Below are 24,614 nucleotides of genomic sequence, written 5' to 3' on the forward strand. Positions count from 1 at the left end.
CACTTGAAGTCTATATTTGCTATATTTGGATTTTCTCTTGTTCTTTCATTTTGCTTTTCTACCATTATAAACCCCTTAAGATATACCTTCAGAGGACTTCAAGGTCTCAAAAGATTCAAAACTAAACACTTCAGAAGCATTTATGTAAATAATAAATTATCTACATTTGTTACATAACATGTATTCAGTTAGGTAGTTTTTTCCAACTCTGATGGTCACTTCCAGTTCCTGAAAAACTCTTTAACAAGGATTGCTTCACATAGAGAGAAGAGGTATATGTGTTAAGGCCTCTGAATAGGGCCTTGGCCAGGTCACTAACTCACCTAAGTATGAACTTGGACCAGATTCTTGGTTGTTTTAAGTAACCCTTACTTTCTCTAACATTTGTATAACTTAAACCTATCACTTTCCAATTAAAAGTCTACTTCAAGCTAAAAAAACCCCACATAATCCTACTTTATCATGTTGGCAAGTCTTGCTCATAAAAACCATTTTAAGAAACATGCCTATGATGACTCTCCAGCAAAAAAATAGCGTGGTTGATATTAATAAATTAATCGTACACATTAATCAAAGTAATTCAATACTTGCCAAGCTTTCACCTGACTTTGTTTAAACAAATACTAAAATGTCTTGGAGAAATCTCTCTCCTCTCTCTCTCTCTCTCTCTCTCTCTCTCTCTCTCTCTCTCTTATTCACACACACACACACACACACACATCATTTATATGCTTGTATTCTTTATCAGCTTTCCTTTTGCATCTGAAAATCAAAACCCCTCTCTGTTATTTCACTGTAACATTCAGGAATAAAGATATTTTATGGATTAGGAGAATGTGGGGGCAAATGTGTCTGTTTTCAGCCTCCAGTCTCTGAGCTAAGGATCTCCCACCACCTGCTGCTTCCTACACTCCCAAACTCCTGCTCCAGCTAGCTTTTCTGGGAGGAGAGGAGAAAACTGGAAGGGAGGGGAAGAAGGTTTGTGTGAGCAAGAGGCGGGAATGAGGAATGGGAGGCAGGAGAAGGCGTGGCCCAGCTCGGGCCGTCAGGATAAATACTCAGAACTGGGTGCGGGGTGTTGAGAGAGAACTCCGGAGGAACGCCTGAGCCGAGCAGCACCGAGGACAGCTCCCGGCAGCGCCTGCCCCCGTCTTCCTCCGCAGCCCAGATCTCTTTCACACACACACACACACACACACACTGAGGTTCTTGCTTACCCCATACTCGCACGGACACACACACACACTCACACGCACACACACACACACACACACACGCATACACGCAGACACATACTCGGCTGTACAATGGCAGAATCCCACCTGCAATCATCCCTGATCACAGCCTCACAGTTTTTCGAGATCTGGCTTCATTTCGACGCAGATGGTGATTATCTTCTCTTTTTAACTGTTTGAAGACCCCTTGTTCCTGCCCTTTTCCACCTTTCCCCCTCCCCTAAGCCTCCTGATCCTATTATCCCTCGTTTCTTTACTTCTTTTCCCACCTCCCTAATCTTGTCTTTCCGGCTGGCTGCCAAACCATCAACTTGAAAGTTTATATATTTTTTTTCTGTTATCCCAAAACCTTAAACTTTTTTTCCTCTCCAAGAACGTTAATAGTAGAAAATGGGGGGGAGGGGGAGGGGACGAGGAGGAAAAGTGAGAGAGCGAGAAGAGATTGGGGGACGCTGCACCCCAAAGTTTCTATGGCTACACTTAACATCCTTACCATCCTTCTTTGCCTTTAGTGGGTCTTAACTTTGACACTCAGAGGGCAGGGCTGCCGCCCTTTCAGGGTTAATCAATGTAGAGGCAAGAGAGAGCCTTGCGGGTGGCCAGACAATAGCTGTCATGGAAATTGAAAGGGGATGAAACTCAGAATGAGATGTCTGATACCTGGGTGCCTCTTTGTCTTTGCAGGAAGTGGTTATCTGGAAGGAAAGGAGCTGCAGAACTTGATTCAGGAGCTCCAGCAAGCACGGAAGAAGGCTGGATTGGTAGGTTTAAGTTTGCAACGGAGGAAAAAGACCTTCAACCTTTGATATATAAATATTCTAGAGTTTTCATAATGAGCCACCGAGATCAAGTGGTTTCCAGGGAATGTAGACAGGGGGGATGTAGATTTATTGACTGAGAAAGGAGAGAAAAAGCGCCTTTCCCAATTGTGTAGGGGGGAAGATGAGATCAGGCTTAGGGGGTGGGGGGTGTTGGAGGGAGAGAAAAAGAAATCCCCTAAAGGGAAAAACAACAACAACAACAACCTTACATCTGAAATCAGAGCTTTTAAAATATAGATTCTATACTTGTACGTGCCTTAATAATGCTTAAAAGGAAAATGTGGGTGCATGAGCTCTTTTAGCAGATCACCACCTCTTCGATTGAGTTCTATTAGGTCATTTTTAACTTCTCCTTAACTCCGTGAGAGGTGGGGGGTAAAAACACATTTCTGCCCCTTGGTGGTCAGGAAACAGATCTGCAGATTATGGATCTCTTTTTCTATTGCCACTTATTGTTGACGTGGTTGGACAGATAAGAAAATGTTCTGTCTTGACCTTTCTCACTGGGGCAAAGTTGAACAACTTGCAACCTAATAATGAGCAAGAATTTAACAAGAAAGGTATTGATTTGTGTTGAGAGGGAGAAACCCAAAAGTCAGAGATGTAACAAGTAAAACAATTTTAAGAATTTCATGTATTTTTAAAAAGCAAAGTTATATTCTGATGGGAAACAATTAATGGGGTCTTGAAAACAAGCTATATTTGTGATTTAAGCAATAGGTAATTAAGTAAATGACAGTTCTTACTAATTATGAATGACTTACTTTTGGGCATAAATTTACCTGTTAAGAAAAGATGTTGTCAGCATAAAACTAAAATATACCCAGCTTTAGAATACAGAGGAAATGATTATGCAGAGGAAAATAGGATAAGAATTTTACTAATGTACTGGAGTTTATGTAAGACTACATTTCCAAAGACTGTTGGATTTGAGCTAGTTAGATGTTAATGATCTTTGGCTTTTAACTACTGGTTAGAAAGAGATTTTACATTACAGATTAGATACATCTTTTATGTCTTTAGAGGAAAACATAGGTGTATGTGATTCTTTAGCAGATCAACACCTTAAGCACTGATATATATATATATATATATATATATATATATATATATGCTTATTTACATATCTTATAAATGTATAAATAACTAATAGAATTACCTTTTTTTCCTATCTAAATTGAAAATTGTGTGATACACAGCTCTATACAACATATTCAAAAGACTAACAGAGGACTCTAAAATGTATTATAATGTATTGCAGAACTATCAATTGCTAAAGCATGAACGAAATCAACACACGGGGAATTGTTTTACCCCAATTTAATATTATATGAACCTGAAAGTATAATAGAATGAGATCAAATAAAATAGAAAATGTTTTATATACTCTCTCCACACCCTCCCCTCCTTATATATATTACCACATATAGATTCCTGTAATATTATCACAGCTCTATATATCTTTGACTAATAAAGCAAAAACAATTCCTTCTCTCATTTAAAAATATATGTTTAAAATATCTGATTGGAAAATGTTACTAGCCATAAAATTTTGAATTAAAGTATTGTAAGATGCCCCCAGCAGCTAAATGATTGTATTTTAATTTTTCTAGATATGATTTTAACATTGTGATTTATTTTCAATTTAGAAATTCAAATACTTAGAAACTATAGTTTTTCAGATGTTTCTTTTCCTCTTCTCATTTTAATATTTGCACTTTTTTGGTAAATAAATAACTTCATGCTGGAGTTCTAAAGATTTTAAAGTTTTTTCTACTGTCCAGTCTCTAATAGAATATTAGAAATTCTATATATTAGATATTAATCCAAACATAACAGACTTGAGCACAGGTACAAGATTATATCAAGTTGCTTAATATTTTGATTATTGCATTTTTTCTGGGTTATATATATATATATACAGGCTTTGCATAGTTAAAATCTAAATTGAGATCTAGGTTGAAAGGTTCATGTACTAGACAAATATTTCACTATACTATTGACCCCATTGTAGTAAGCCTTTACATATCTCTTCTCTTTTTTTAGGACATAACAACCAACCTTAAAAACCAGGTTTCTTTTCATTTCTGGCCACAGAATAACAAATTTCATTGTATTAATAGAAACATTGTTTGGTTTCTCAGATTAATAATGTGAAATTTTAAAAATTTCACTAATATTAACTATAAGTGAATATAACATTAATGAAATATAACAACCCAAAATATGTTGGAAAACTACATTTTATACTAAACACAGTATTTAGTCTTTAAATTTGCATTAATTTTTATAAAGCTTTATTTTATTGTCATCATCATTACATTTTGCACTGTTTAAAACATAGATTTTTGACATAGTTACAACCCAAGAAGTTCACAAACTAAATGCCAAGTCTGCTAGCTGAGGCACCTGGGTGGCTCAATTGGTTAAGCGTCTAACTTCAGCTCAGGTCATGATCTCACAGTTCGTGGGTTTGAGCCCTGCATCAGGCTCTCTGCCCCTTCCCTGCTCATGCTCTGTCTCTCTCTCTCTCCTTCCAGCCCCCCCCCACCCTGTCTCTCTCTCTCTCTCAAAAATAAATAAACATTAAAATAAAAAGTCTGCTAGATAAACTAGTGGTACTATACAATTTTAAGATTTAAAATCAAATGCTTTGGTTTTTGCTTAAGGTATGTGCATAAAATATAACTGACAGTCCCATTGTTGCCAAGAGGTAAATGCTTTCATTTTCTTACAGTTGTTGCTGTAATAAAATTTAATAAATGCAAGTTACAATTAATCCACAGAAGAATTTTGTTTTAAAGACTACATTATAATTAAGTTGCTTGATTACTATTTACTACCTCAGTTCTACTAAAGATATTCACTTTAATTCAAAAAGGATTCTATAACAACTAATAGTAATAATATTTAGCCTAAATATAACTCTTAAACTGTATTAACCTATCTATCCCTAAAGCAAACTCATGTGATAGATAATACCACCATTTTGTTAGTTACAACAAAAACTGAGACTTTAATATACTTTCCCAAGGACATAGAATAGGACATTAGTAAAGGCTGACCTATTTTAAATAGGCTTCAGTTAATGCAACAGGGCTATTTAAAATGGGCTATGTTGGAGACCCAAGGGTATAAATGCAACTTCCTGAATACTAGTTCTATATTCAGATCACTAGTTTACAGTTCACGGCCCTCTAATCTGTCAATATGTAAAGAGATTATGTAAGCAATAGATTAGAAAAAAATAATTCAAATGAGATCCAAGCATTCACTTTGTCACTATTAAACATGTGTTCTCATACTAAAATACATGGGACAGAAAACATCTCAGAAAAAAATGGAAACAAGGAAACCCTGGAAAATGCTCCCTAAGTTATTCTTGGAGGCAAAGATCCAAAACATATAACCAATGGTTTATAATAAGGTCATCAGTATTGTCTGTCTCTAATGAGAGTACAAATTGGTCATTTTTTTATCTGACTTATTTTTTTTATTTAATTTTTCAATTTATTTAATCAATAAATGCCGCTTCTATGTTGGAAACACAGAAGACACTGGAAACACTGAAGAGTGACAATGTGAGTCACTCTTCAACATTCACGTTTTTTGCTTGTCCAAACTGAAAATACCTATTATTACTTTCCATGGATAAAACATGTTAAAATAAGGGAAATGTTATAGGGCAATTAGTTGGAGCAATATAAAAGAACATTTCTTGAAGCAAGCAATGTTTAAAGTACATCAACAGTGATCATTATATTTGAATTCACTAACAGTTATGAACTGAATAAATCTGACTATATTTTCAAAGTATAGCATATTCTCAAAACTAGTAATAGAAGATAACTCAGTGATTGAATCAGAAGTGATCATCGTAACCCTTTCATTTGAAACCAGTAAATACTGTGTATCAGCTATGTCTTTAATTTTCATGAGAATAGTTAATTGGTATGCATAATTATAAATGGTTTCAATTCCAGGTGTTTTTTTTTTGCATATATCATTAACACCATCACAAGCATAATTGGTATTTTATTTAAATAAATTTCTTACCTACTTTTATATAATTTTAGGAGTTATCACCGGAGATGAAAACCTTTGTGGATCAATACGGGCAGAGAGAGGATGGAAAAATAGGAATTGTAGAGGTAAGAAACTTATGCATGTTTCGGATCTACTTTTAATAAGTGAGCTTATTGTAGTTGCAACCAACTCAAACATGATGTGGCAAGACCAATTTGGAGAGGGTTATTTTGCCTAAGTAACATGTTCTTTTCTGTTCAAAACTATGAAATAAAAAATGTCAGAAATGTGGGGCACCTGGGTGCCTCAGTTGATTAAGTGTCTGACTCTTGATTTTGGCTCAGGTCATGATCTCACAGTTGTGGGATCAAGCGCCACACTCAGCATGGAGCCCACTTGAGATTCTCTCTCTCCCTCTCCCCCTTCCCCCCTTCCCCACTCATACTCTCTCTAAAAATTAAAAAAAAAAAAAGTTTAAATGCTCACAAATGAAAGAGAACCTAGAGTTTGCCTAATCCAGAGCCTAAATTTAATACATTATGAAACCAAGACATGGAGAGGTGAAATGATTTGCCTTCGGTCATGTGCATATTTGCTGGCATCGATAGTTAGAAGCCCAGGTCCCAGACTTCTGTATGAGTACCTATGCCATTATGTTACCCTGTTTCACTTGGATAAAACACCAAGTGCATTGTTTAATGGTAGTTTTATTTAATAGTGTAGAATTTTCTATTAAAATATAAAGTGACATATTTGTAATCCCTATGACGATGACAAAAGCTGCTGGTTCCTGAAATTCTATTCTAGATTGGCAATTGACCTTAATAAAAACACAAGAGGTAAACAAAGTTAGTGAATGTTTTATGATGTGTTATAGGTAAGGATTTCCCTTGAGTCTCTAAAAGTATAGCTGTGGGTGTCAAATCTTATCTTCTTGACAATGACTATTTCTGTGGGGGACAAATATTTTTTATGAATCAGGGAAGCAAAACTTTGATTATGCCTCGATTCTTCCGCATTCTCAGATTTGTGCAAGAGCTGTTGCTTCACTTACTTATACTTTTTGAAACTCTGGTGTCCCAGCTACTCTATCTCTGCAACCTCTTAGAGAAATTGAGTGGACAGCTTTGTCCAGAAAAATTAATAAGGTCATATTTTAAAATATGCCATATCAAAAGTATAATAATATTATTATAATATTCTTAATAGATTAGGTTGTGATGTACTCTGGCTGCCAACAACATGTAGTTATAATTTACCTTTGATTCAGAGAATTAACCTGGTTTTCAAATACTTGATCATATAGGACATCTTTCATGTCAATGTGAAATACTTATTTTCAAGCAGCTACTACAAATGGAGTTAAGGAAGGACATACTATTATTATCTTTGTAATTAAAATATTTCCCTGGAGTATACACATTCCCCTTTGCCTATGTGTAACTCATTACTATATAAATAGATAAATTAACAGTACTGGGACTTACAGATTGACACAGAGGCCAACTAATCAAGGTATGAAATCATTGAGGACAAGAAAATAACATTTAAGTGAACATAAATGATATGAGGCAAATCTATTTAAAACTAGTTGGAAAATCTAAAATCAGTGAAATTATAGATGTGCCTGTCTCAGAGTTTGGTACACTTTATCATTCCAGTAGAGGAAGGACCATCATTTTATATTTAACATATTTCACCTCGAAAGACTCCAATGGTCTCAGCTACTTATTTTACTTAATTTCTTCAGTTATAGTAGATTAAACAGTATTATAAAAAAGCATGGATCCAATTCACATGCATTTTATACTTTTTAAAGGACTAAAATAATCTGTTTTGAATCCAGGTTTTACTATTTATGATACAATCACTTAAGAATTATAATTTGAAGTCCTATTTGAATGAGTGTCCAGGGGTCACTAGCAGATGCATTGTCCTGGAGGTATGAGGAAAGAAATTTCTCTAGAAGTTTGAGATAAGAAACTGTTGTAGAAAGTAAAGGTTGCATGTGTGAGAAAAGATAGTTAACAGAAGAGGGTAAAGTTAAGGAAGGCTGAAATAAAGAATTGAGGAACTTTTATAGCAGTCACAATAATAAAATTTACATTAGTATGACAATATACAATTTCTAAATAAATACATTCTCTCATTTGATCCTCACAACAAAATAAAGTAAGCCTAAATACAATATGAAGGTCTATTTTTATAGTTGGGGAACCTGAGACTTCAATAGAATCTGACTAATGTTAAGGAAAAAATAAGAAATAAATGGGGGAACAGCCAGAAACCAGCCAATTTCTTCTAAACTGGTTGGCCTTTTTTTTTTTAATTAATAAATGATCTGTGAATTTTCTGCATGAAAAGAAAATAGTTTCAATCATCAGTAGGTTGGTTTCTTATGGCAAGGCTTTATGTTTAGCCCAATTGAACAGGATGCACAAAGTATAGAGAAGTTACCAGACCAAAGCACTTGAAACATGATTTGGACAAAACTTTCAGATCAGCTGAAGCAGAATAAGAGAAAACCTTCTAATAAATTCTTATGTGTCTCACTTAACATTCCAGGACACAGAATTTTTTGCTGAATGGGACTCCTGGGAATAACTAGCCAGAAATCCTCATTTTAAGGATGAAGAAACTGAAATCCAGAAAGGTTAAATGATGTGTCCAAGGTCCCACTGGCAGGAAGGACAACACCTGCAGAGAAGCCTAGATTGGACTCGGATTTCAGAATTCTTTTCATTAATCTGAGTTATCAGCCATGGTGTAAGAAGAGGGGTGGAGTGGTAATTAGTTGAAAAGAAGAGAAGTATAGAATGGAGAACAGAAAGAGTACTCAATGCAGGAGTTCATAGGCACGTTGATTCGGTCTAGGGTGGTTAAGTAGGAGTGAAGAGAGTAAAGAGAGGTTCTGAAAATCATTGGAAAAAAGAAGTTGAAAGTTGCAGATTACATGTAGAAAACCGGGATGGGAAGGGTAGGGAATGCCTGAATTTATAACATGCCCTCTAGTGTCACTAGGAAGTTGTATAAAATGGAGTTCATCTTTTCTTTTTTCAACTTGACGTATATCACTTGCTAAGAAATCCTATATATAATATGGGACACAAACACACAAATCCTAGCCGGGAAAGGGAAACCCCATGTTTTCCAAAATATGTGATAATCTACCTACTCATGTCAAGATACTGTAACTTTGGTGTTCAAACGGAAAAGAAAGTAGATTTGCCTATATATTTAATAGGTGTATTCATGGGCTTATCAAAATCTAATCAAGGTAAGCCAAATGATATTCATGTGGTAGTCTGCTTTCCTGTTGGAAATGGGCTAAAGTGATTTGGCTTTAAGTGAAATATGTTGCTCAAAAGATCAGAAAATATAGTGATTAATTTTCAAAGTTCTGTCCTGAAGTGCACTGACCTTGCCAACAACATACTTTCGCTATCTAGAAATATTTAAAATGAAGGGTAATATATAGATATCTTTCCTCTGGACTTTTAAATTTCATGTCTTTAAATAGATTTTAAAATGCACACAAATATAAAGAGATTCCTAATACGAACTGAAAACAGCAGCACTGAAATTCTGAGAAAACTTAACAAATACCATGACAGTCAAAAAACTGTTCTAAATTTATTCAGACTAATAGCTCTATGTCAGAGAAGGCTGATTAAAATAATTAAAACAGGAAGGCTGAATGATTCAGCAGATAACGTGAGCACCAGAGAAGAAATTTCTAGTAAGCATAGATATTTCCCTTAGATAGATATCAAATATGTAAGCTTTTCACCTGATCCCTTGGGCAACATGTGAGAATATACCATCCTCTCCAGTTTTATTCTATCTATTTGTCCAGGTCAGTACATCCACTGAAAAAAATAGATCTAAAAGCTATTTTAATCCTAAAACTGTAACAACCCTCCGAGGGAAGCAGACACTTCTGTAGACTTTCCCTCTTTTCTTCCACAGTGGGATTTGAGCATATGAGTTGAGCTCTAGTGAATGTAATTTTTCATGGCAGACTACTTTTCCACCTCAGAATTTGGGGAAATGATGGACAATGAAATCAGATTAAAAACTTCCCTCTGGCTACGTGTTTTTAAATGATTAGGAAAACGTTTTTGATTGAAGATTTTAATGGAGGGTGATGAAGGTTACAGACGAGGACCTAAAAGTGAAGAAAGTCAGACTATCTGATTTCAAACCTGGCTCAAACTATAAACTGTCTGATAGCAGTTCATTTGTCCATTCTGCCTCTGTTTCCTTGTCTGTAAACAGGGATGGTATAGGAGGACCAACATCAAATTTGATAAAGCATGTCAAACAAATGGATCAACCCTGGCACACTGTAAAAGCTCAATAAATATATTTGCTAGAATATATTTTTTAAAAAAACTAAAAATCTACACCATTCTTCTGAATGCCAACCCTTTTTCCCACTTCTTATATAATTTTTCATATTCTAATTGTTAAACTCAACTTGTCTTAAATTTATATGAGATTATTTGCCTTCCAAATTTCCTGGAGTCACTTAATTGCCTAGGAAAAATACTTCTCTGGTTCCCAAATGAAAGAAGTGAATGCTTTGTTAATATGTGCTGAAGGAGGTTAACATGTACCATGAATGTCTTCAAGAGTTAAGAATTATGCCTCATATGTGCTTTGACTTATTTAGCTCAGGCATTAGGTTTCTAGCAAAAATTGCCCTTCGTATGTGCTCTCCTTGCACCTAATACTTACCTTTATCACTATATCTACTTTTCTAAAATCGTAGGGAAAATGTTTGAAATTATCTGCCTCCCTATAAGGTTCTTACCAGCAGTGACTATGAATCCCCAGCATCCAGTGCAGTGCCTAATAGGTTCTGAATCACAGCTACATGAGCTATAGCAAGGACTTTCAACCTACTTCAAAATGTAAGGCAGGAGTTCTACATAATACCTAGGAATAAAAGAAAGATGTAAAAAAAAAAAAAAAAACCAACCCTGTGACATGTTCAGTTCTCTGGGAAGCAGATCTAAGTTGAAAATTAGCAGTTTAAGGAAGTTTATTCAGAAATGCTCTTGGGACCAATACCTATTGAAAGGAAATGAAAAGAACAGGACTGGGCAGAGAGAAACTAGGGGCTGTGATACAGTCTCAACGGAGGCTTTAGCTGATGCTACAGTGGGCTCTAAAGCTGGGATGGCCAGTCTCAAGTTGTGTGACAGGGCTGTGGATTTTGTTTTGGTTTTTTTGTTGTTGTTTTTTAAATTTTTTTTCAACGTTTTTTATTTATTTTTGGGACAGAGAGAGACAGAGCATGAACGGGGGAGGGGCAGAGAGAAAGGGAGACACAGAATCGGAAACAGGCTCCAGGCTCTGAGCCATCAGCCCAGAGCCTGACGCGGGGCTCGAACTCACGGACCGCAAGATCGTGACCTGGCTGAAGTCGGACGCTTAACCGACTGCGCCACCCAGGCGCCCCTTGTTTTGTTTTTTATCTCCACGTGGATCACTCTTGGGACACTGTCTCCTTGGGAAGGCAGTTCTCTTCAGCCTAGATAATCTCCCAAAGTCACCCCCAAAGGCTCTCTCAAAGTAACACTGTCAGGACCTAAAGGGAGCTCTGGGTGGAATACCACAATATCCATCCCAATCTCTATCCATAATTCAGTAATAAGTTGTTTGAATTATCTCTAAAGGAAATCTCTATTTATATACAGCCTTTGCTGACAGTAGACCATAGTCAATTGCCTTCACTCATAGGTTTAGTAAGATATTTACTGAAATGTTTGCAGGTTCTAGGCAGAGAAACAGTAAATAAGACACGGACACTATCCTCATATATAGTCTGCATTTATATCTAGGAGAGACAGGCAAACACACTTTTCCTTCCCAACTCTCAGTGACAAGTAACCAGTTCTCACAACTGAAGCTCTGAGGGTTTCTGGTCACAACTGTCTGCCTTCTATTCGTTCCCCTGCAATTATTCTTTGCTCTCTTTTCCAACCCACAACAGAGTTTTGAGAGTTCATAAAAAAGCAGGCAGGTAGCCCAAGAATTAAGAAATTAGCAAAAACCTTGGAACAGGCGGTACCGAATACTTGCACAGACCGCAAAGACTTAGCAAATCTGAGAATAAAGCAGCCTTACTTGACACCTTCAATAAAAGACCTCTCACGCTTTGCAGATACGCTCTTAGACACCAGACTTGGAGAGCTACTGCACCCAGCTCTGAAATTTGAACATTGATGCACAGTGTGTTGATGGAAACATCAATAGCAGGACCATTACATTGTGAAACACACCTTTAAAAAAAGATGATTTCTTTGTGTTCACTATACCTACATCCTATTCACATTTATTCCGGTGTCAATCTGTTTTATAACTTTTTTAATGTTTATTTTTGAGAGAGAGAGAGAGAGAGAGAGAGAGAACAAGTGGGGGAGGGACAGAGAAAGAGGAAGACACAGAATCAAAACAGACTCCAGGCTCTGAGCTGTCAGCACAGAGCCTGATGTAGGGTTCAAACCATGCACCTTAAGATCATGACCTGAGCCGAAGTCGGACTCTTAACTGATCGAGCTACCCAGGCTCACCTCATTGTGTCTCTTTTAATGGCTAGCTTATAGTAATGTCTTATTATAATCATTTACATGTTTAAGACTCCTTTTTAATGTCTATAAAATGGGATGGCTCTATATTCAGTTTAACATTAATAGTTCAAACTAATAGATTGAATATGTCATACATAGTTTCAATCTATATTTTTTTAAATAATGAAACCAAGTAGGACCAAAATGTCATGGCAAAAGAAACATACATTTATACTAGATATGGAGAACAATTTTTACCATCTCTATATTTGACATTCTAGAGACGTCTAAACTTAATGCAAGTTATATGAACTTTAATTTTCGAAACAAAGATGGTTAAAATTCTCCCTTATTTTACATTTTGTAATCGCTTGCTAGTTCACTCTTTTATTTTTTTCTGTTTTCATGAATTTGGAGGATTTTAATAAGTGTAATTTTTTCAGAAAAATTATTTTGTGTTCAAAATACTGAGTTATTAAAATACAAGCAATATAGAAAATTACAATGGAGACAGTAAAAACGAATACTATAAGTCATGTTAAGTAGGCATTTTTAATGAAGTGAAATGATCAACCAGTCCACAAGCATTTATGTCAGGCATAAAGCATGGCTGAGCACACACTGGGCATTCAGCAGATGAAGACGAAGAGTGGCCTCTGCCCTCCTGAAATGGATGGTCCGACAACCTACAAAGTGGTATCTGACAAGTTACATACCAATAAATAGAAGAATTGCTATTTGCTATTTCCTATTCCCTAAATGAATGTTTATGTTAATATGCAACTATACTAGTGACCTTTGTTTCAAAATAAGAAACGTTTTCTGACTGAGTCATATTAATATTCTAGTAAGATATTTGGGTCTGTTCTTAGTTTCACTTCCATATGTAGTGTCTACAAACTGAATGGATCTGGTTTGAGGTATCATTTTAAAGACCCAAAAACAAGTGAAAGGACATATTATATGGGCATAAAAAAGCAGAGGTTACTTGCATATAAGTTGGAATGATATGTTTTCTATTAAATTTTATTTTTTAATACCCCTCAGTGGATGAAACTTTTTAAAGGAGGGGGTGGGGAGCTAGTCTTTCCTATAATTTAGTAGAAATTTTGGAGCTTATACTGAACTTAAGTTGATCCATACCACAGGTTCTTGGGCTAAAATCCAGGGATGAGCGTCCATGCCTGAATTTCAAGTGAATCATCAACTTCTGGAAATCAGATGAAATATAGTTTGTGTAGGTTCATTCTTTAATGGTGAAGATGTAGTGATTCTACAAGATTCTCAAAGTCCTTTTGAACCCAGTACATTTAAGAGATGTTGGTTTCTACTTCAATTCCTTATTGTAGTGATGAGAGTACTAAGTTCCAGAGGTGGCTGAGGGAGTTGCTGGGGACCACAGCTAATTAGCAGCTGAGCCAAGAATAGAACCCATGCCTGCAGTGAGGCCATCAATACAGCTCCCACCCTCCCTGCATGCAATAGATAGATTACATTCATCTTAAAATGGGATCTGGAGCCCTTTTATCTTCCAAAAAAAAAAGGAGGGGAGCAAGAGAACTGAAGTTATGAAATGAGATCTAAGGAGACAGGTCATAGTGTTGAAATGGAGATCATAAACCTGGGCCCTGGATTCCAACAGTGGGCACCCTCTTGGATGAAACCAACAGTTTAAGAACAGATTTTCCCTCTTTCTGTTTAGTTCCACCGTTCATCTTGAGTTGTCTTCCCACCTCTCTTTCCACTGCCTTACAAGTATCTTTAGTGTATCTTCCTCGCATCGCTAGGCTTTCTCCTCAGACCCGGGAATTCATTGCTTCCCTTTCTTCCTTTCCACTACAGTCACATTTCTCATAGTTTCTTTCCTTCTACATGACATGTACGTCCCCACATTGACATGTATATACCCCACATTATATGCGCCCTGAGAGGAACAAGACTGCTCTGTGGCACAGAAGAGGTGAAGGCCGGGATGAATCTGCTCAGATGAGGAGTGGTCCAACCAGTCCTATCTGAGCTTTCTGGGCGCACATGGACCAGCCAGCCAGCCAGCCAGGCAAGGCCACCCAAGCATTGGAAAAGACACCGGCTCTGTGTAGGAACAAAGTATCAGCAAGGGAAGGTCATTCCTAACGTTTTTCCTCTCCCGGCTTTCTAAGCAATGAAACTGCTTCGAATAAATATGTTCAAAAAGAACTAAGCAGGAAGTAATGACAGAGGCTTGCTTTCTTTACAACAACTTTTCACAACTTTTTCAGTTGGCTCACGTGTTACCGACAGAAGAGAACTTCCTGCTGCTCTTCCGATGCCAGCAGCTGAAGTCCTGTGAGGAATTCATGAAGGTAAAACAGAGCCCTGTCAATGAGGGAGGTCTGCAGAAAGCTACTTAATGCAGGAAAATGGTGGCTTTTTTTTTTTTTTAATGTGTTTGGTTTTCCTTATCCCAAATTACTTACAGACATGGAGAAAGTATGATACTGATCACAGTGGCTTCATAGAAACGGAGGAGCTTAAGGTAAGCAAATAAATACGTGTGCTAGGCTTTCTTTTTCCTTTTAAATACAGTTATGAACTCTGTAGCATTTTAAAAAGCCTCCCACGAAAGCAACTAACTGTTGAGCAACGGCACACTTTCCCCCACTCTTCCACATTGTTAATGAAGTACCAGATGAAACAAGAGACTTCAAGTACGTCTTCAGTTCTATTCGGCAATGCAAAAGAAATTAGCACTTTCTGTGGTGCAAACAAATTGTTATACTAGATAGACAGATATAACAGGATACTAAGCCAAAGAAGACACTCCTTTTCACTGAAATTTGCCATTTTATTTTACGAATTAAACAACTAATATAAAGAGATTTCTCTCTCAAGAGAAAGAGAAACAAGTATTGCACATTCTTTTACCTAATCTCCACCTGAGTTCTGAAGTTAGTACTACGCTCCTGAGGAAAGAGATAAAGAGAAGTTTAGTGATGCGCTAAGGCGACACTGAATGAAGACACGGGGCTGCAGTGTTCAAACCCAGACTCCTCTGCCTCCAAGTTCCCTCGACATTCCATACCACCTTCTGCCTCTCAACAAGAACGACAGAGTCCTCGCATGATCCCACCTCTGAAAAGTTGCAACTTTGAAAGTGAATTTAGGAACTTACCTCTCCCAAACGTACAGAGGAGCTGGTGGGGGAGGAAGAAGATACAAAGGAGAAGGCAAAGTGGTCTAGAAATCAAGTTATTCTGTCTGATTTTTCATCTTTCAAATGGGGGTAATAACACCTTCCTCTCAGATTTATCGTGAAGCTCAAGTAAAATTCTGTGCATGAAAGATTTTGTGACATTCACGAGGCACAATAAAACACCTTATTCACGAACTCAGTAATTTACTAGTCTTTCAGAAGTATGGCAACATCTTTCTCTCGTTTCCTCAAATCGTCTCCAAGACTTCTCAGTCCAGAAGACCCTATTTTGTCTATCTGCAGGAAATAGAATAACTAAAAGGGAGGCAAATTGATACTTACTGAGCACCTATGTGGTGCTCAGTACTATGTGGCTGGTAGAGTACTAGGCACTTGAAATGAATTTTGACACTTAATCCTCACAGAAAACTTGCAAGGCAGATATTATCATTCCCACCACGCAGAGAAGGTGAAATTTACAGAGACTGGATAATTTTTCAAAGTTACCTAGCTGCTTATGAAAAGAATCTAGACGATCTGACAATGTTAATGATGTTTTTTTCCCCCCACAACACCACATACTTCCAAGCTTCAGGCATCAAGAGCTACCTCTCCTGTCGTCCTGTGTGGAGACAGGAATATCAAATACCATTTCCTCATCATGGTTTAACACGGTTTAAGTCACATACAGTTCTTTTTTTTTTAAGTTTTTTATTTTTGTTTATTCTGAGATGGGAGGAGGGGCAGAGAGAGAGAATTCCAAGCAGGTTCCACAAGGACAGCACAGAGCCCGACATGGGACTCGAACTCACAAACCGTGAGACCATGACCTGAGCCAAAACCAAGAGACGCTTAACTGACTGAGCCACCCAGAGGCCCCATTCACATACAGTTTTAGAGATGGAACTAGGATGTGTGTACCACTGTAAAATTGCTAAAACACACTCAACAGCAGCTTCTTGGAAATATAAACATTTTAAATGTGAAAACAAGGTCTTTTACACAAACTTCCAACACAACAACCTAGAGCTCACAAGGTGACAGTTAAACTTGTGTTTTTATTCTACAGGACCAAAAAAATAATCGTTTTTAAGTTCATAAAGAAAACCTTAGCTCATTTCCAATACTGACCTTCTTTGTTCTACATTTTATTCTCAGAAAGAGATTCTAAATAGAAGTCCTCCTCTCTGGGGAATTTTAAAGATAAGTTGGCATTCTTTTTTAATGGATCTTTCAAGAAAGCTAATTTTAAGATCCATAATAGAGTAAAACATCACTTGCTCTCAGACACGACTTTGAATCTCAGCGTCCCGAGGTTTCTCCCAGGCTATTTTTGTGACCACCATTTTAGTCTCTGATGAGGCTTTTTAACCCAATTAATCTCTGACAAAAGGCTCATAAGGCTCAAAAATAAAATTCACCCCCAATAGATAACTTTGAATTTTCCATGCTTCACTTTGGCTTTGAAGTGCAATGCTTGAAATGAAAATAAATTTAATCAAACAAAGAAAAAGGTCTCCTTTCTCAGAAAGAATGAAGTTAAATCAGCCCAGCAGAACTGGTACATTTGGGAAACAGAAAAACCACTACAGAACCAAAGATACCCAATCCTTCAATAATATCCAAGCATAGTATTTGCTCAGTTTTCCATAACTGCTTTAATTCATTTTCTGAAAATAATAAAGAAGTTGCAAATGAACAGCACTAGACAAAATGATTATCATATGCCTGAGTGCTAACAATTTTATGTGGCTTTCATAAAGCTTTTTCTTTTTTTTTTTAAGTAAACTCACTCCTAAACTCCAACTGTCAAATTAATAATCATCTTTTTTCATCCTTCCCACAATAATCTCTATTTTAATATGATTCATATATCCTTCAAGGATTAGATAATATCATCTGTGGCCAGCTGTTTTAGTCTGAACAGCCAGCTGAAGCATTCTCTCCAAGGTGCTTGGGACAGCATCAAACCTAAAAGTTAACTGACTGGCCCTTCAGTGAACAAGCTTCCTAGTGGTCAAAAGCTGATGTGAAAATACAGCTTGCAAGGGAAGAAAATCCACTAGAAATTAGAGGTAGTTCTCCATCTGGCTCACTAAGAATTTTCACTCACATTACAAAGGCATAGAGAGGGGCCCTTGTGTTTCTTAGAAAAGTCATATGCGCCTTTGTGAAGATAACATTATGTAGAAATGCATCCATTGGGCTGGTTGGTGTACAAGCTTGAACTCAGATTCCTACACAGTGCACAACCCAGATACTCATTTAACTGAAGTCACAAAAGCAATGCAATACAGACTATAACACATAAGGCAGATATACCTGTCAAAGGCAGCGGCATCATTGGAATGCCACGTGAACTGTGTAGAATAATGTCCCTTCTAAGGTCTTCTCCTCACCCAGTTCTACCCTCAAAAAGAGGCCTTCTTTGCATTCTTGGGATGTTCTGTTTCAGGGCGGCCTGAAATGAAAGCAGACTGTAGGTTACTGATGACATTTATCTGAGCGTTCTTTGTCTTAACAGAACTTTCTAAAGGACCTGCTGGAAAAAGCAAACAAGACTGTTGATGATACAAAACTAGCTGAGTATACAGACCTGATGGTAAGACTGATCTTGGAGAGACTGTAGCCCAGGGCCTGTGAAATATTACTATGTTCTTGTTAATTCCCAAGGCTATGGAGGATACATGAAATAAACCATGGTATGGGCATCACTTGCACACAGGTATCATTTCACTTGAAAAGTGAAATACTTCAGGATGTTTACACCTTGTGAGGCTGAGTGAGAGCTGTCATCATTGGCTTTAACATAAGTAATCAACACGAGTATTTCTTTTCTTGCGGAACTGGGTAATTTTTATCTATAAAACATCATTTTTCTTACAAAGCCAGTGTAACTATATCACCAAACTTTGAGTGAGGCATTCCAAATGTACCCTGAGCCTGATGCTATGATAAATAGTATAACCAAGACCTCTTATAGAATATTGATAATAGAGCCAAGAAACTTGCTTTACACATAAGCCCTTAATGATTTAGGAATGAACACATTTATGAAGTTCTAGGTAGAATAATCCAGCCCATGCAGGTCATTAATTTCAAATGGGTAGTTTCTTCATTTTGACTCACAGAATTAAGACTATGAAGAAAATTCTTGCCAAACTGATTAAACTATGGACCACTATTTTGGAAACATTTTAATTAGTTTTTGAAATTCAGGCAACATTTTAAATTATCCATATCAGTACATATATGTGCTTTAAGTACTGTAAACGTACAGTAAATTCTTACAGGTTTAAAATAAAAACCCATAAAATATAAGTGTATATTATAAAAATTATGTTATATTAGGTTGATAAAGGGGTTAGACTTTTGATTATATTTGATGTAACGGAGGCTTACTTTCAGCCCATCCACCTACTTTGATGTAGGGAAAAGAAAAACACTAGAACTTTACTGTTGTCTTATTCACTATACAGTGAGATTATGGAGTGAGACTAATCTTTAATTTCAAAACGATTAAAAATTTTCATTGCAAGGAAGTATCCTTTTCTATCTACTTGTCATAGCATTAGCATACAAATGTGTCACAGTGGACAGATCTGAATAACTTCTGGAAATGGACAATAACCTACATTTATCAGTTTTCTGTTTTGTGCCAGTCTTATGGGATGTCTATTTAAAGTAAAGACTCCTTCCAGGTGGAAATTTGAAGCAGTCTTTTAAAAACCACTCAGATGGGACTTTCCCCCCTGTTGGATTGGCCTGGCGTATCTGATTCAATGTCATAAACCAGTTCAAATCTGAGAGGCAAATTAATCAAGAACTAATTAAAATTTAAATATATATGTTGAGAAATATTCCCCTATGGACACTAAATTGTGTGATCAAGTCCAATGTCTTGGTAGACAGTTTGACAATATTAGGACTCATGGTCAATAGAGTGTAAAATGTGTCAGTATCAGACCCTGAAAAAAAATCTGCCTCCTACAAGGCATGTTAGAACGTCTGAAACCATAGACTCTTCTTTTTCTCCCTAAAGAGACTTCACTAAACCTATATCCATTATGACCCTGATAACATTCCTTTCTTTAAAAAAAAAATAGTGTTGCTTTTTCACATGTGTAATGTGCAAACTTTATATATTTTAACACATTTCATCTATAATCCTTCCATGTAATATAGTACAGCAGTAGTTGCTACTTTCTAAAAACATGAATGTTTCCTGAATAAGGGTAGGAGTGTATTTATATATCTGGACGTGTCTTGGTGTATGATGTACATGTAAGTGCAATGAGGAGGTAGCTAGTATCCGAGGGCAAATAAAACAATTGAGAATGATGCAAAAACTCTATTCTCTAAGAATGTATTCATTCTTCTTCAATAGAAGTCTATTGCTTCTGTCTGTAAGCTTATGCTCTAAAAGAAGGAAACAAATATTTATTCTCATATCATTCTTTGGAGAGTTCGAGGGTGTGCTATATATTGTCAGACACATTCTCTCTCACATCTTGATACATACACATACTTGCAAGAAAAATAAATGATGGTACTCTAGAATCTAGCTAAGATCACGATTGCTCTGTTTGACTATTCTACATTGTCCTGAGATACTCTGGCAATTGACCCAACTTACAGAACTAAAAATTTACACTCAAAGCTTAATAAAAGCTAATTTCTAGAATTTTGCTGCCTGTATAAGTAATTGATAACTCACAGTGCTTTACTTTTAATTTTCTTCTCCTTCCTGCAATAAATCATTCTTCAATGGCTACCACAATAATATTCTGTCTTTCAGCTGAAATTATTTGATTCGAATAATGATGGGAAGCTGGAATTAACTGAGATGGCCAGGTGAGTTTAGGAAATACATGGATATTATAATAAGTTGATCCTTGTCCGGAAAATCTCATCTATTAATATTTCTCTCTCAAAAGGTTACTACCAGTACAGGAGAATTTTCTTCTGAAATTTCAGGTATTTCTCTTTTCCCTACTGTAAATATTATTTTCCTTGGAAAGTTAGACTGTGGGAGATTTGCCAAGGGAAACACAATGAAATACAATAGTAGCATTTTAACCTTTTCTCTCTTCTCTATCACCCAGGGAGTCAAAATGTGTGGGAAAGAGTTCAATAAAGCTTTTGAGTTATATGATCAGGTAAAAGTTCATTTTTATCTATAATTTGATTGTTTAGGAGAGTTTGGAAAATGCTCACTTCAGTGAAAAAAAAATCTCTCAAACTAAAGGTCCATATTAAAAGTAACAGGAGCTATTAAAATTACTCAGCCAATTCATTCTTGTCACAGGAAATGTATTATGGTATGTCCCAATCAGACGAATCTTGATTCCAATCCCATGCTGTAATTTATCTATTTTGCGGCTTCAAATAAGACATCAAACTCCTCTGAACCTCAGTTTCCTCATTTGTAAACAGGAGATAATAATACCCACTTTACAGGGTGGAATGAGGAGTAAGTTAGTTGAAAACATCCAGCAAAATCCTCCCCACCATGTGATAGATGGTAACATCATGCACGTGAGGAAAGTTTGTTAGTAATGTCAATAGTTGACGTCCTTTATTTTCTTCTAATTTCTCTACTTCTGGACCAAATCTGACCTCTTGGGCTCTAGCATAGCTCTGCCACTACCTGCTGTGACATCAGGCTAGTCACATAGCCTCCCCAGGCCTCAGGGTCCTCATTCACATGAACGTATTTATGACCACTTAATTACTTCAACAGGAGGTGATATTGTTAACATAAGATGAAATATTAAATCTGAAAGTGCTTTGAAAAGTTCAAAGCGTTTTATAAATGTAAGGTGTTGAATGAGAGGCAATTCACATGTATTTTGGACCTCGGGAGCAATTAAGCATCTTGAGGGTCGGACATGAAGACATTGGAATATCTGCCAGCGAGATTTCTGAGGATTTCGATTGTTTCTGTTTATTACATCCCCCGTTATTGTTCAGTTGGTTGCATACTGATTTTTTTCTGCTCCCTCAGGACGGCAATGGGTACATAGATGAAAATGAACTGGATGCTCTACTGAAGGATCTGTGTGAGAAGAATAAACAGGTAATTTTGTTACCATGCCACTTACTTTTTAGGCAGACTATAAGGATCCATCCACCACACATCCATTTTTGGAAGTCTACTTTAAAGATTTATACAGCAGCAGCAGTAGAATTCAATTCTTAACCTGATTTGGCACTGGTCTAAATCAGCGTAACTGTGATAAATATATTTTAAAACAACCTTGTGATTATTCACTTTAGTGTACGATTTCAATCCAGCTCTTAATGGATTGATGTAGCAAGCAGTTTTCATCCTATGTTTTATCACTTGACAGTGGTTAATTAACTTCCATATTTAACTGGATAACAATGTCATCTATGTTCTATACAGGACCTGGATATTAATAATATTCCAACATACAAGAAGAGCATAATGGCTTTATCAGATGGAGGAAAGCTGTACCGAACGGATCTTGCTCTCATTCTCTGTGCTGGAGACAACTAGAGTTAATGACCATGACCACTTACTAGCGATACATTGTATCTAAAAAATAACTGTGCACTATAAGGGAGTAGGCTGTATTTTCTTTTGTATCTGTAAATTTAACTGCATATAGCTAATTATCCAGGATGTGTGGCACTTTCTTTTCGGCTTGTTTCTACACTGTTTGTAATGTACAGTTTTTGTAACTACATGATTGGAAAAGAACGTCTTAGGCTCAGGCCAGCCAATACACCCAACTGGGAACAAAAAATAACCGAACACATTCTTGCTTTCACAAATATAGTTGGACATGATTTCCCTAAAAATTCCACTAGGATTAATCTCTAAAATTCTAGTCTCTGATGTGTAAATGCACATTTGTCACTGAATAGGAGAATTATACCTAACAAGTTACCGCTTCAGACAATCATAGGTCTGTCCCACAAGATAGTCTTAAGCTGTATTTCCAATTATTAGGAGGAATGTGCTTTTGCATCTAAAATACCAAAATATCAATCAATAGTTAGTTATTTGTGGCTCTATGAGGTTAACAGTCTCACTAGACAAGACTTAGTTAATTAATCAACAACACATCTACTGCTTGAATCCATACCAAGCTATTGGTTCAAGTTAATTTGATGACAAGGAAGAGTAGCACCAGATGAAACATAAATCTGTCTGATTCTACATCTGTATTTCCAACAAGCCTACTGTCAGAGAGTATGACCTTAATCCATTTTCTAAACTGTTTTCACGTGTTGCAAATTATAATTATTCTAGTCAACTGCTGTTTTTATGTCATATTGTGTGATCTCTGATTAAATTATATATGCCGAGTATCCTGGTGTCTACTTTGCATACTTCCTGGATTTTCTTTCCATGTAGGACTGTCCATTTCCACCAAGGGTATCTGCTGCCTCTGAAAATATTTTTTTCTAGCTATAACAACTCTATTTTTTACTACATAATTAACTTTTAATGTTAAATTCATAGCACCCTGATTGTTGAATGTTATATCATCAAAAATTTTGTGTATTCTGTGAATCCTATATATTTCATATTGAGATCAGCATTCAAAATAGTTCTATTTCTATCTGCAAATAGTTTCAAATGAGTTAAAAATAACATCTGAAGAGAAATACTAATGTAATCATTTATCATACTTAGCAAGGGAGATTCTAAAATGTTCTTTTGACCTACATCCAAGTCAGTTTCATATATTTGTAGCTAGAATATCCTATACTGGTTACACCTGACATGTAATGGTTGGTGACTTCGGATTCTTTGATTGTGAAGCAGAGAGCTAAGAGTTATGTGTCTTTATGAAATTTACAAAGTTACCGCCAAAGAATTAATGGTTCTAGATCAGTTTAAATGTCCCCAATTCTATAAATTCAGCACTACTTTTCTCAATTCATAGAAATCACGACAAAATAAAAGTGAGGTATCTCTTTCCCTCAAGGATGAACAGAAAATAGATCTGTCAAAAAATAAAATTTATCAAAATGATGTATTAGATTGGCTTTGCTTCTAGTGTGTAAATGGAAGCACTAACCTTAGGTTGAATTTAACGACTAAGAATAAAGAGGAAAATAACTCATTGCTTGTATTTTTGCTTCTTCCTCAAAAAGTCAGTGGACATGTAACTGGTAATCAATCCAGGTGGAAATGTAGGATGCTCAAGTTATTATGGCCTAAGAAATCTAAATAAATGTAGATCTGCCTGCGTCAGTGAATCATTGTATGTCTTATGAAGAGAAGCCTCCAACAATAAGATTTACAAACAAAGAAATCCCAAAAAATCCAAATATTTGAAGTTTTTTGCCCAACTGACATAATCAAATAGTTCTTTGTGAAAGATTTTTTCCAAAGGAATAGGAATATACAGAATTCCTTACATTCATCTGTTCATGACAGATGAAAATAGCTGTTAATTACAAACTATATACCAAAATGAGGGCAGGCTTGGCACTCTTACCATTGTAGCATTGAAAAAGAAAATAAGGGGTGCCTGGGTGGCTCAGTCGGTTAAGCGTCAGACTTCAGCTCAGGTCATGATCTCACTGTTTGTGAGTTCGAGACCCACATCAGGCTCTGTCCTGACAGCTCAGAGCCTGGAGCCTGCTTTGGATTCTGTCTCCCTCTCTCTCTGCCCCTCCCCTACTCACGCTCTCTCTCTTCCTCTTTCTCAAAAATAAATACATATAATTTTCTTAAAAGGAAAACAACAACGATAAAAGTCTGATATCTGGGGTCACTTCCTAGAAAGCCCATAGGAAT

The 24,614-nt window shown here is 36.4% G+C and overlaps 1 protein-coding gene across 1 annotated transcript; it reads left to right on the forward strand.

The window, feature by feature from the left end:
• Positions 1-1,039: 1,039 nt before the first annotated feature.
• On the forward strand, positions 1,040-23,173 carry CALB1 (calbindin 1). The gene is made up of 11 exons (XM_030304454.1): positions 1,040-1,386; positions 1,920-1,996; positions 6,133-6,207; positions 14,919-15,002; positions 15,119-15,175; positions 18,357-18,434; positions 20,631-20,686; positions 20,770-20,809; positions 20,938-20,991; positions 21,840-21,911; positions 22,242-23,173. Exons 1-11 carry the CDS (start codon positions 1,308-1,310, stop codon positions 22,353-22,355), a joined length of 786 nt encoding a protein of 261 aa, XP_030160314.1. The 5' UTR covers positions 1,040-1,307; the 3' UTR covers positions 22,356-23,173.
• The last annotated feature ends 1,441 nt before the right edge of the window (positions 23,174-24,614 follow it).

Source organism: Lynx canadensis, chromosome F2 (genome assembly GCF_007474595.2).
Source record: "Lynx canadensis isolate LIC74 chromosome F2, mLynCan4.pri.v2, whole genome shotgun sequence".
NCBI lineage: Eukaryota > Metazoa > Chordata > Mammalia > Carnivora > Felidae > Lynx > Lynx canadensis.

What these genes read in the sequence shown, in the direction of transcription:
- CALB1 (XM_030304454.1), top strand. Translation starts at nt 1,308, where the DNA reads ATGGCAGAATCCCACCTGCAATCATCCCTGATCACAGCCTCACAGTTT. An exon ending in GAAAAATAGGAATTGTAGAG is followed by an intron (nt 6,208 to 14,918) that starts GTAAGAAACTTA and finishes CAACTTTTTCAG; the next exon opens with TTGGCTCACGTGTTACCGAC. An exon ending in TGTGTGAGAAGAATAAACAG is followed by an intron (nt 21,912 to 22,241) that starts GTAATTTTGTTA and finishes TGTTCTATACAG; the next exon opens with GACCTGGATATTAATAATAT.